The 13,709-nt window shown below is 45.0% G+C and overlaps 1 protein-coding gene across 3 annotated transcripts in view; it reads right to left on the bottom strand.

Moving 5' to 3' along the window:
- The window catches only part of alg6 (ALG6 alpha-1,3-glucosyltransferase), a 33,012-nt gene extending 19,525 nt beyond the window's left edge, over positions 1 to 13,487 (bottom strand). Inside the window, exons 1-14 of one of the 3 annotated variants that reach the window (XR_004164473.2) lie at positions 13,250 to 13,487; positions 12,947 to 13,031; positions 12,731 to 12,820; positions 12,496 to 12,584; positions 12,086 to 12,168; positions 11,653 to 11,717; positions 11,119 to 11,304; positions 9,888 to 10,023; positions 7,098 to 7,183; positions 5,478 to 5,562; positions 5,283 to 5,353; positions 3,965 to 4,033; positions 2,604 to 2,808; positions 471 to 927 (exon numbers count right to left, since the gene is read on the bottom strand). Coding sequence is in view for 2 of the 3 variants with exons in the window: in XM_012842243.3 (XP_012697697.1) it covers positions 730 to 927; positions 2,604 to 2,808; positions 3,965 to 4,033; positions 5,283 to 5,353; positions 5,478 to 5,562; positions 7,098 to 7,183; positions 9,888 to 10,023; positions 11,119 to 11,304; positions 11,653 to 11,717; positions 12,086 to 12,168; positions 12,496 to 12,584; positions 12,731 to 12,820; positions 12,947 to 13,031; positions 13,250 to 13,331 (1,530 nt within the window). In the remaining variant the exon portion in view is untranslated. Of the gene's footprint in view, positions 1 to 274; positions 928 to 2,603; positions 2,809 to 3,964; positions 4,034 to 5,282; positions 5,354 to 5,477; positions 5,563 to 7,097; positions 7,184 to 9,887; positions 10,024 to 11,118; positions 11,305 to 11,652; positions 11,718 to 12,085; positions 12,169 to 12,495; positions 12,585 to 12,730; positions 12,821 to 12,946; positions 13,032 to 13,249 lie in introns of those variants that run through there. The other 2 variants (XM_012842243.3, XM_031575000.2) reach the window with 2 other exon arrangements.
- Between the last annotated feature and the right edge of the window lie 222 nt (positions 13,488 to 13,709).

Below are 13,709 nucleotides of genomic sequence, written 5' to 3'. Positions count from 1 at the left end.
TACAGCCTGGGCCTTCACTGCTTTTGTTTAAATGTACAGCTTTTTGTGAGGACTCCTTTTGGATTGAGGAGCTGCAATTAACCAGTTTTTTATGATATTAAATGAAAGGATTGGGACATGGTATGTGTGATTATTGCTGGTGCCGTGATGGAAATATGAGATGATTAGTTGATCTACTGGCTTTACAGTTTACAGGGACATTTATTTGAAACGCTTTGTATTTAATCTTTACAGGACTCCAAATAAAACAAATAAGCCCATTTGTACAAAATGCTTTTAATGAAGAGCTCTTGTAGAAAACATTCTTGGTAAAAAAAATGGTCCTCTAATTTGACAAGTATGACTGGTCCAAAACTAATATTCTCAAACTAATGCAATTTTCAATAACCCATGAACTTCAAAATCGTTTCAATACAAACCGCAAACCTTGGCCAACACCCTGACACACACACACGCGCGCGCGCGCGCACACACACACACACACACACAGTCACTCGCAGTCACTTGGACACACAAAAGCCTTCACTCAGACAGGATTCTTGAAGTTTTAACTGGGATAAATTACATGAACACATTGGTCCCCTTCAGATCCTTAAACCCAAAACAAAAACACCTTCAAACCTTTAAACACGAACACATGAACCCATTTAAACCCCTCTGGTGAGTAGCTGCACTCCAAACACATGAACCCATTTAAACCCTTCTGGTGAGTAGCTGCACTCCCATGCCTCAGTTGCTCTTCTTGCTGCTCCTCCTGGCCGGAGCCTCGCTGAGCTGCAGCAGGTTGAAGTACAGCAGAAAACCCAGGAAGTGCGAACAGGAAATGAGTGACACCAGCACAGGAAATAGGTCCGGTAACTGTGCAGGGGGCTCCAGCACCACAATCCCCAAACTCAGGCAGGCCATGAGCACCACTGATACTACAAACTGGAACGACATGAGAGAGAAACATTGTTAGCAACATGTACAATACTGCCTTTCACCAGTTAAAGTCCATCAAAGCCAACTCGATTAGATGTTCACTTGATGTTCAAGAATAGTCCCTTTTTTTCAGGGAAACAATTACGTATACAATGAGGTCAGTTTGATTCGGTGGCAATCTGAATCCTAGACAAACTGCATATCAAATCAGATTAATTTAATTAAAATGTAATTCATTTTACAGTTCATCTCTTCAGTAATATGAAGGGAAAAGGGAAATGTAACTTTGTACAGTCACAATTTATTTCATCCCAGAATAATGTATACAAAGGAGGGATTACCAGATCCAGTAATTCTAAAATACTGTCACTCCAGCCATAGAACACCCACTGTTGATTCTCTCCCATGCTCTACAATGTGGGAAACCTTTCAGCATGTTGCCCCCGGGCCTATATGTACACAAACATATTAATAACAGCAGTCAACAGGAAAGCCTGAGGATCCATTGTAACTCACCCACGCTCAATGCATTACTGGGCCAATTGGAGACGTGTGTATATATTTGTTAATGTGTCTTTCAACATTATGAGACCTGCGTGTGAATGACAAGAAATGCTATTCTTGCTGTGTGAAAAATAATGGTTTATAATGTGTTCAGTATTTCATAGAATGTTCAGGAAGCAATTATTGACACTCTAAACCAGAGCCAAGCTACTGAGAAAACTGAATGGCTCTTTCCTTGGAGAGCGAGCGAGCGAGCGAGACATCAACTGCCCTCATAGTTATCACAAGATCTATAACCGCAGACATGCAACACTGCAGGGACAGCCCAGACAAGGCACACAGATGGAAAAATCAACAAGACCAGGCTCACACTTATGTGTCTCTCTCTCTCTCTCTTGTACAAAGTGAGGTGCCATCATTCATCACCACATCTCCATCACGAGACTCTCTTCCTGCCTCCCAAAACGGCCATGTTTATAGTTCTATAGGCCGTGTCTGGCTCAACGTGAACATCTCTATAGGAGCTGAGGAGAGCACAGGACAGGGGGGGCAGGAGCTAGTGTTAGCACTGGAGGCACTCCCCTGAAACCTGACGCCCACCCCTGGGCCCCCCCCTTATTTATGCCTGTTGAGTAAATAAATATATCTAGGCAAACCTGTGTTAATGGCATGGCTCTATATAAAGCCAAGCGGCAGGCTCACGCACTGGCTCACCCCAAACTGAGCGTTTCAGCAGCTGTGTGGGGTCTTCACTACCAGTCTGAAACTGTGGCGTAATAAGACTGCAGGTGATGGAAACCTGCTCAGTGAATCTGCACAGCTGAGTAATAGAAATATACTGAAATAAACTAAACAAAATGACACCAAGGGGGGCTACTGATACATGATACATGAGCTCCAGTTACTTAACTGGTAGAGCGTACTGCGTTCAGCTCTCAAGGAGCACATGTTTAAATGCCGTGACAGTAGCGCTGGAGGTTGGATGAAGCCATCTAGTTGGAAGTGCAACTAAACGTGCCTGACTGTGCTGCTGTGCTACACACACACAAGTAAACCTCTTAACAACCTGATCTTGGTTTTTCACATTCCAGATGCTGCTTCCATAGAAGACTTCTGATGTGGGGGGGGGGAAATGGGCCATCAAATCACCAAGGAGCCATCTATGTCTCCAACTTTACCTTCCACTTGGTGATGCGACCGAGGTTGAATCTGGGCAGGCAGGGCAGGATGGAGCTGAAGAGGGCGTGGTAGGGCTGCAGCCGGAGCTGCTCGTCCGTGGCTCGCTGCAGGCCCGACAGCAGGAACAGGCTGAAGTAGAGGAAGGCCAGGGAGGTGACCACGTATGGGAGCAGCAGCCCATCCTTCAACAGCAGGGGGAGCATGCTGCAAACACACACACACACACACACACACACACACACACACTTGATGCAGACTTCAGTCAATCAAATACATTCACAGTGTTCATGAAATTCAAATATATTCATAACCATGGATGTAGCATGGAAATAAATGAGGTTCACAATCATCTTTACTTGGATTCACTCGCAATCATGGATTTAAATTATGTTCCATAACACAGAATTCAAATATAATTTGCAGACATGAGTCAATACAAATGAAGGATACATAGAATACGAGGAGGACATTTAAGCCACGATGTACATGCACACAAACAATGGTGAATAATGTCAACGGACCGCCGCTGGAGTAAACACAATCTCTAGTCCCCTGACTTTAAAAAAGAGGAAGAGAAGAAAGTATACTGCGTGTGAACCTGCCACTTTATATTTTCTCTTCAGTTAGACACACTTTAGTTGCTCTACATTTAAAGAAAAAGTTGTCATGTTTCTGAGGAGAAAAACTAGTTGTCATGTTTCTGAGGAGAAAAACAAGTTGTCATGTTTCTGAGGAGAAAAAACTCTTTCATTGGAAAATAGAACTGTTTTTTTTTCACCACTGTTATTATTTTATAAGGCAATAAACTGTTGTCTTGGGATAGACAAAGACATACACCAAACCCTGTATACATACTTAAGGCATACAAAAACTGTGCTTCATATGTGTAATTGGATGATTGCCCCTTAACAAATAGACGTGTGTCCAACAATAGGGCAAAATGAAAATGCTGTCGCTGGCAATTCTCCTTAACTGTACTCAAAGAAATGGCAAGAATGAATCTACAGAATGGCTGGGCTGTGCCTATACAAAGCACGCTTAGTGCTAAGTGGTATGCCGGCTATGTCTCATAATTCAGCAATATCCTCACACTAAACCACGCGCACAACTATTAGTGCTGCCTGCCAGAGGAATTTGACGACAGCTGGATGAACTTTAGACGGCTTCGCTTCCTCTTGGCCTTCGCTGCTCAACAGTCAACAATAACTAGGTTCATCATCTAGGTTAGTTCATGAAACACATAACGCTGATGCTTCCACAGTGATCGTGCATTACGCCAAAAGGTACTGATAACAACTACTAGTCCTCGCCCATGCCAGTTAATCAGGCGATAGGCATTTGTAGCAAGCGTAGTTCTCACCTGAAGGTAGACACTTGGAGAAACCAGATGGCCATTAAGGGGAGATCACTGAGGAGAAGGCACACTGGCCTAAAATGGAAATACAAGATAGAAAGTACATGGAGATTATTTCGGATCAGATCAGATAGGTCCCAGTACTGAACACACATGTCTGTGTTGGCAACATCATTTCACACAATGACACATGTACCAAGTGCCAACGAACCGAATCCCACACAGCGGTGTAAAACGCATGCATGTGATCATGTTGATGGGGGTGTGGTGACACCATTCGGGGAGCATGTACTGAGCTGGTAATTACAGGCCTCCTCTCGAGTGATCCTGTTACAGCCATTCCACTAGCCTCTCGCCACTGATCCTCAGCAAACAACACCCTCGGCCCCCCGCACGCCCCCCGCCCGCCCCCCAGGCCCCACTAATCCTGGAACAAGCATTACTGATTGATTTGGGAGACAGGTGCAAGATATAACTCAACAGTTAATAAAGCAACAATCTGGATAATCTAGATTAATAGATCAAGGTAATCTGCAACCAAATCAAGGTGGCACAAGGCAACAAGCCGTACAATTGCACGTGCAAGGTGTACGTGTTTGTGTGTGTGTGTGTGTGTGTGTGTGTACGTGTTTGTGTATGTGTTTGTGTATGTGTTTGTGTGTGTATATTATATCCATGAGTTCGTACCACCCTAAGGTGAGATAAACTATACCCATAAGGTCCCCACAAACTAAATATGTATTTACTTTTGACCACAGGGCAACACAGCATGCAAACCTCCTGTTCCTAACAGGCATTGAGGTGGTGAAGTGATGTGTTGTGTTTTGTTGTGTTTTCCTCTGAACTACAGACAGTGGCAGAGCCTCAGGGAGAGGCAAAACCATGTCTCTGACTACAGACAGTGGCAGAACCTTAGAGACCGAGGCAAAACCATGTCTCTGACTACAGACAGTGGCAGAACCTTAGAGACCGAGGCAAAACCATGTCTCTGACTACAGACAGAGGCAAAACCATGTCTCTGACTACAGACAGTGGCAGAACCTTAGAGACCGAGGCAAAACCATGTCTCTGAACTACAGACAGTGTTAGAACCTCAGGGAGAGGCAAAACCATGTCTCTGACTACAGACAGTGGTAGAACCTCAGAGACCCATGTCTCTGCAGCTTTCAACCGCTCAGCTCAGACAAGGAGACAGGGAGCGTTCCTGTTTGGAAAGATATTTCACAACTTCTCTTCCTGGGCCGAGCGCTCTAAGCGGCTTAGAATAATAGATTCACATGGGATGGAAGAGACGAACCAGGGTGGCGAAAATACACTAACTCACAGGGCAGGCAGCAGGATAGACTTCTCATGGACTTGATAGGAGAAGAGGAAGAAGGCCAGAGATGAGTTCACCTGCGGGGCAGAAACAGGCAGATCCAAAAGTCAACATATCGGCATGGTAGTGCTAAAATGACACAGTAGAGATTTGAACCAGTGGATCAACAATCTGGACATAAAAGACAAACAGACCCCTTACTAGAGCGAGTTTGAACTGCCACAGGGTCGGCTTCATGAAGAGTTTTATTGACGAGGGCAGGACGGCCAAGAGTGTGAGCACAAAACTGAAATCAGAAGAAGGAGAGGGGGATGTATATTATTAAGTGTATGTATGCATCATCACGGAAGGATTTACTACGCATACAAGCGGTCCCAGAGAAATACGACCGACTGGGTCGCCGGTGCCAAACACCCGGTAACCTAAACCCCACCGCGAAACCAGACCGTGCGGCTGCTCGCTCTTTTTATACACGGCCTCGGTCAACACGTAAGACCCACGCTATGCAGGAAATGCAGCAAATACAAGCTCCAGGCTCACTGGGCCCTCCACATGAGTTTAACCCCTTGAGTCCCTTGAGTCGGTTTTCCACTGGATGTGCTGAATGGAGAGCAAGCGGGTGGGATGGGAGGTGCGTGTGAGGAGCGGCCATTTTGGGATCTCAATTAGCGCTGAACGGCCTACTAGGGACCTACCTGAGGCCCTTAACCCTCGTGAGGATGGAATCTGACTCATGTCTTTTGGTTTTGGTGTGAAAAGGTGAGCAACAAATACATGCTTACATACCACTTTATAATGGCACCGGTTCCTATAGAATTGTTACATTTACATTTACATTTAGTCATTTAGCAGACGCTTTTATCCAAAGCGACTTACAAGGATGTATACACATTGTACATTTACACTGATGGCACACTGCACATCAGGAGCAATTAGGGGTTCAGTGACTTGCTCAAGGACGCTTCGACAGGGAATCGAACTAGCAACCTTCTGATTACTAAACGACTTCTCTACCTCCTGTACCACTGTATGGGTCTGTCTAGCTTTCTATCCATTTGTTTAAGTCCTAAATGTCCACTAGTCCAACCAAGTGTACAGATCCAGAGGATTAACAGTCTTGAAGCAACATCTCTATTGTGGCGCTCTAAATATAGCCCGGCTGGTCATCTGAGCATCACTTCATGAACGAGGCTTTTGACAATACCTGTCAACACAGCTGAGAGTGGAAGTCAGCCAATGACAACAGACAAGGTTGCAATATCCAACACACAGTCAAAACATCCAGCACACAAGGTTGTAGCATCTACGGCTTCCCGGCAGCCTGGTCAGGGGTGATGGCCTAAGTACCTCACAAAAGCCATATAGCATATTTTCTAAAGATAACCAGCTCACTCTGTTGTGTCTGTGCAGAACAACCTGGATGAGTTCAAGAACCAGGGAAAAGGGCCACAACACCCCCACACAGTGACATTGGTGAGTGGAAGAGGATATTCATGTGGTGGTTAGGCTTAGATTCAAATAGAGTGAGAGAGAGTGAGAGAGAGAGAGAGAGAGAGAGAGACTGAGAGAGGGAGATGGAGAGAGTGAGAGAGAGAGAGACTGAGAGAGGGAGAGAGAGAGACTGAGAGAGAGAGAGACTGAGAGAGAGAGAGAGAGAGAGAGGGAGAGTGAGACTGAGAGAGAGAGACTGAGTGAGAGAGAGAGGGAGAGAGAGAGAGACTGAGAGAGGGAGAGAGAGAGAGTGAGAGAGAGAGAGGGAGGGGGGAGAACAGATCAATGCTACACACAAAGACAGAGTGTCTTAAGGGAAGTGGGGATTACCTCAGGGAAAGCTGAGTCTCAGTGGACATCAGGGTTTTGATCTTTATCAGAATGTTCAAGCTGCACCAAGCATTTGCTACTTTATCCTGTGAACACACAGACAAACACACACAATCATTTAAAGATAGAAAAACATTATTACAAAGTGTTTGTTTAAAGAGTCCTGCGAATGAATTGTGAAATATTTTTATACCTCATGTATTTGTATGTAAACATACATTTAGCTTTGATAACACACTTAGTTAGGAACACTGCATTGCTGGAAGGATTAGGAGAAATGAATGCGCTTTCTTGGTAGACTGAAAATGTACGGCATGTCTCACAAATTTAGATGCATATACAAATATGGTGATCTGCTTTAAACAGCGTTCACCTCTGAATGGAAAGCAAATAAGTGGCATTGCTCTAAGTAATCATTTCCCAACTGAAAGTGCAATAAAAATTCCTGCGGCATTCCTCGGAGCAGTTGCACCCGCAGAGGGCAGGGGGACGTGTCCCCCCCGACTGTAAATTTCCCTGTCACAGACATGCCATGTCAAAAAAAAGCCATCCACTTATTTGTAAACTTGCAGACACAGGGTTAAATGTATGAGCTTAAGCTGATTATCTCATTTCATTTCTGCATGCCAGCCGGCAGTTTCAAAATGACCTCTGAATATGGCTGCAGTTTCCGCAACACACTCAGTCTCAAATGATTATGGAAACAGATCCAAAATGGCCACCTGCGGAACTGTATGAGGGAGAGCTGATACGACATTCCTGGAGAAACTGAGGCTCTTCAGCCATTGAGTAACAGAGGGATTAAGTGAGTTATGAAAGTTTCGGCTTCTGTAAGGGGGCTACCATAGTGCTTACTCTTCAGAAACACAGCTGTTCCTTAGAAACACAGCTGAGCGTGTGTGTGTGTGTGTGTGTGTGTGTGTATGTATACCAGGGCTATGAATGTGTGGGAGAGTGGAATGTATGGACATTTGGACAAGTGTGTATGGTGTCTGCATGTAGGCGGATATTACTGCTGCATGTTGTGTCTGTATGTGAGCAGACATTAAGCTGTGTGTGTGTGTGTGTGTGTGTGTGTGTGTGTGTGTGTGTGTCACACACTGAGGCTTCCAGTTCGGAAGGAGGATGCCCCAGCACTTTTGCCATCAGCCTCCCGTGCGCCTTGCAAACTCCTGCCTGCTCCGAATGACTTCCGGAATGTTCTCTCACACACACAATCCCCAAGGTTGTATGACACAGGGTCTAGCCGCATCGGCTAATGCCACTGCCGCCTTACCTAGGCATCACCCCCCCGGGCCAGGGCATTTGTTGCCATTTTTGTGAGCAGGAACCCGAGCCTCCAGCATGCTGCACTGAGTGTAAACTAACCCCCCCCTGCGTTTGTCCCGGGCCAATGCTTACTCCCACACTTTCACAATTAGTTCAGCACCCCCGCCGCCAGAGCGGCCGCCCCGTCCTCCCTCTCCGTCACCTCCTCTCACACATTTGGGCTGGCAGATCAGTGTTGCTCACACCCTGTGTATTATGTTAAGGCCAAGCCCGAGGAGAGAGAAGAGTGCAGGGCCACACTGCTGGACACAAACACACACACATGCACACACATTCACTAGTCATATTCAGCAGGGTATTTTCAATTACTTCTCACATCTCCACAACTCAAATGACACCTTTCGGTGTGGAGGTGTTTCAAAGGGCGGCTGTGGAAAGCTTGGCTACTGTCCAGTGTGGTGCCCCATATTATTTTACTGACTGCTGCGGACAATATACACACACAAACACAAACACACACAAACACACACACACACACACACACACACACACTCTGTTGATGCTTCTTTTCATACCGTGTTCTCCTCCCTCTCTCCCAGCTGCTGTGTGTCCACCATCCTATGTGTGCATTTGAATATGGCGTGCGGGTGTGCGTGTGTGTGTGTGCGTGCGTGTGTGTGTGCGTGCGTGTGTATGTATGTGTCAGTTTGGAGAGGTGGAAGCGGGTGGTTCTGTGCCAACTGTGTTTGAGGTGAGGATCAGGGGGCGCTGAAAAGCGTCCAGCTGTAAATTAGAGGCAGATTCATTCTCCCCGCACGCCAAAGGCCACTGAGCCACTGAAAAGTGATCCGCCGACCTTCAGTGGATTTATTCCTCCGTTTTCTTTGATCCAGCTGTCATGTTAGTTTGAGGCAGGTTTAGTGTGGGAGCAGCAGTGGCAGGGGGCCGGAGCTGATCTGAGGTCAGGTTTAGTGTGGGAGCAGCAGTGGCAGGGGGCCGGAGCTGATCTGAGGTCAGGTTTAGTGTGGGAGCAGTGGCAGTGGCAGGGGGCCGGATCTGATCTGAGAGTGTTAAGAGTGGATGGGAGTTATTAGACTCCTTGGGACTAACCTGGGAGTGGAAGTGTACGGAAGCGCCATGGTGGCTACCGCAGTTTCTCAAGCTCTGTGTTGAGAGGGCAATGGTTTTATACCACACACATGACTGTATGCAGATATGAGTTTAGGGTGTGTGTGTGTGTGTATGTGTGCTAAACTCCCTCAACGTGTGTGTGCATGCACCTACACCTAAAACAACTTTGTTTGTACGTGTTGAAAGAGTGTTTTACACCACACGGGAGTTTATGTAGATAGAGTTTTCATGCGTGTGTGTGTGTTTGTGTTTAAGCTCCCTCAACATGTATGTGTGTGTGTAGAGGGATCGTCTTTAAATGCCTGCTCCTCAGCTCCTCATAGATGGCAGCAACCAGCCATTGCACAGAGGATGGAAGTGAACCTGGCTGCTGTGTGGTCTCCAACTCACCTCAAACAGGCCACGGGCCACAGGGAACAGGCGGTGGACCACCTGCAGGACCTGATGGGAGTCGGACAGGAAGGGCAACCAACAGAGGGCAAAGGTCACCAGCACTGTCACAGCAACTTTCACCAGCAGGAGCAGCCTAGGGAGCAGCAGAAAAAGAGAGTTCAATAGGCCAAAGACCAAATGTCTCCAACAAAAAAAACACTAGACAAATGCGCTGACAGAACAGGAGTCGGAGTGATACACAGCTGACTGTTCCCTCAGCATTACTCTTCTCTGACCATTATGTTTTAAACTAATCTAAATAGCACTGGGCTCATGTTACACCAACATTTGTATTGCGCTACATGTAACAGGTTCTATCCATATCCAGGAATGTTCCTTAAACTGGCAAAAAAAAGCTACGTGTTGCGTTTCGATAGCCGCCACTGGCTCAGTTGCATTAGATGTGATACTAAAGTTGCACATGCGGACATAGCACAGGCCCTTCAGCATGGCAACAGTGTCATCTGGACATTGCTGCTCCCCCAGCGCTCTAATCCACTGATACATTTGCCAGCAAATGTCCTTGGTACATCGTTACTAAATCAACAAATGCGAGAGAGCGCACAGAGCAGAGTTCAATCCCATCATCCCGTTTGGTAACATCACACTCTTGAGACCGCACATGAAATCATGTCTGTGGGAGTCAAGGATGCTACCGGCTAGCTGGTATCTTTTTTAAAACCAGGGATGCTGTTTATAGCGGCGTTGAAGAGAGTGTGTGTAAAAGTGACGTAATAGCACATTTGGTCAAATCGATACAGAGGCATAACTCTACCTCTCCTCGTCATGGCAACAAGTTCACGAGTACATCACATCATTTTTCCCCTTTTCACATGAATTTTACAACACATTTACAGCGTTGGGACCATTTCTATAGCGATGAAATGAAATCAGATCAGATGACATCAGATAACTTTTCCATTAATTCAAAACTCCAATGCCCTGTCTTCTGCTTGAACCATACAAGCAGCTCTATACCAGTAATTCTGTTTATAATGCAACGCCAAAAGTCAGTTCAAGTCATCTCTAACCAAAAGATCCACTCAAAAGACAGTGTTTTCTAAATCTACAGACTTTCAGTGATGATCCCATATTTTAAACCACAGGTGTCTTGTTAGTAGTGGAATGTAAAGAACACAGTCTCTCTGCACTCTCGTAAGAGCTGAGCCTGCACAGGTCCTCCTCTTACCCTCTGCCTGACAGACCCTGCTTCACACATTTACCCAGCAGGTAGCAGAAGAAGGGGAGTGAGTGGTAGAGCTCCATCTGCTTGTAGTTGAGTGCCAGCGTAAAGGCCAGCGAGCCCAGCATATCCCAGCCCAGACCCAGGCCAACCACGCCCCATAGGGCCAGGCCAAGACTCACACCATTGTATCTGGCAGGCTGTCAAGGTTGTACTAGTGCTACAAGGAGAATACAACTCCTGATGTCTACTTTGATAACTATACTGTATATGGGAATCTTACTGTTTTACTGTAACTAATGCTTTGGGGTAATGTCTATGTGTTAACATGAAGCAGCAGTGAAACAGTAAACAAGCACTGTGTTCACCTCAGTAACTTCAAATTAATGTATCTATTATATAAAAAGATGTACATTTCAGAATAGTTTTCTATTCAATTTGATATTAAACCGAACCTGGAAAGTCATTATTAAGCCTAAGATTGTATTCAGTATAGCAAGTGTGTGTGAGTGTGTGTGTGTGTTGCCTTAAAAAGGATACTGGAAATGTCCATAGTCGATCAATGTAAGGCCTGGGTAGAGCAGGATACAGAAGATTGTGGTGACCTTGAGACAACGGAAATATGGGAGCTTTATTCAAATGATCATGCTTTTCTTATAATATGTCTATTCACTGTGTGATGCAAAGATCACAACGGTTATTTGAAGAGCAATTGCAATGATTCTAAAATGATGACAAAGTAGGAGTGACTGCAAAAGTGTATATGGGTGAGGTGATGTACGGTACACAGGGACAGTGGTGTAGAATAAACATTACTACACTTAAATCATGGCAGCAGAACCATCTGAAACATGAAAATTCAATCAATTCTAATTTAATTAAAGAAAGTGTGCCTTATTTTAAATGACAACCCAAACACGGTGGCACCAGAGACCCTCCTATAGAACTAGCCTAGCTCAACTCCAGTCCTTACCTTCTTTTTTGTAGACCCTTCAACCAGATATAAGCAGTACACCACAACTGCAGGAATGTATATCAAGATGTCTGCTACCAGAACTGACAACACACAGCACGAATACATTATTATACAAAATAAATCATTAATTGTGGATAACATTATAATAATACTGTAAACTTAAACCATTTGAACTTTCATTTTAAATATGTACATTGACACAACAACAAAAAAGCAATATAATATAAACCTACATATAAATATGATCTACACAATACAAACTATTTTAAAATATCAAGCTGTTTCTAAAAAGCACAAGTTTGTACTTGATGTGCCAAGACAACTTCCATTAGGAATACAATTTGAACACTGTGTATGTTCAGTATCAAACCAGCTCCCTAATAATGCTATGCTAAGTATCTCCTCACCAGTTGCTCTCATGAACAGTTTGTGAGCTGGACTCTCATACCCTCTGGACGTATGCAGCTCCACCCACTCAGGGTTTATGAGTTTTGCTCTGGGGGAAGAAGACAAACACAACTGTTTTTACATGTGATCATGAAAGTATGACACACTGCTGCCTAACGGCTAGCCCCGAATGTTGAATGGGGTGTTATATTTGGGGCAGGGGAGGAGCAGCAAGCATAGGACTCAGAAACTCACACATGGGCACACAGGAGACTGTGGTAGGCTGTCAGTGGAGGGTAATCCAAACCCCAATAGTTCAGGTCATTCTCTGTGGTGTTGAGGTACCTAGATTGAGGAACACTAATTAGTCCAGCCGTTGCCATCACCATAGCAACACATACAGTTCAGGTATTTAGCATTTAGGTACGCCTCCACCTTGCAGATGGCAGTTGTTAATAAACAATGACCAACCACTCATGAACTGGAAGATTGTACGTCACTTCTTGCCAGTGCCTTTGGGCTTCATAGTCCCCGAACATCGGTGGTTTGCCTGCTCCTGAACATAGGTGACAGTATGTTAGTGCTGAACAATTATTGGAGGGCTAGTAGCCTATCGGTCACAAACCAGAGCATTATGTTCATCATTTCACAGCCGACATCGCTGTGTATTCAACCAATGTTTGCATGTGATTCTGATTTACTACTAGGCTGGCATTTATTATGAAATACAATACTTCTCAGTCATGCAAAGACAATACCACGAGCTTATCCAACCTGAATATGAATTGAACGAGACTGCCCATTTCGCCGCGAGTACGAGCAAAACAGATAGGGACACAAGGCTCCAGTTCTCCATATCCAGCAGCCAAATGTATGTTTCTTTTTTAAATACTACCTAAATTTCGAGTGCATAACTCGTTCCTAGCGTACTTTTTCTGTGATCCTAATAGTGCTTACTAAATCACACGTCAGTGTCAGACTTCACAGCGCTCTTTCGGCGCATGATGATGACGTTCTAGTTACACCCCCTCTCCACCCCCCTCATTCACGAATCTTGTTCATTGATTTCCTCTTGCTTGATACTCATTAGCGGAGCCTCACTTTATCAGTTGATGCGAAGAATGATGGCTAATATGTTTGTACGCTAACCTATATGAAATAAAGACCTTTGACGAATGCAGTGCATTCTATTATTGTGTTAAGGTTTATTAGATATTATGTCCATTCGAATTTG

The sequence above is a fragment of the Clupea harengus genome, chromosome 10, assembly GCF_900700415.2.
Source record: "Clupea harengus chromosome 10, Ch_v2.0.2, whole genome shotgun sequence".
Lineage (NCBI taxonomy): Eukaryota > Metazoa > Chordata > Actinopteri > Clupeiformes > Clupeidae > Clupea > Clupea harengus.
The sequence above is the reverse complement of the archived record's forward strand: the minus strand, read 5'-3'. Positions and strand labels throughout refer to the sequence as shown.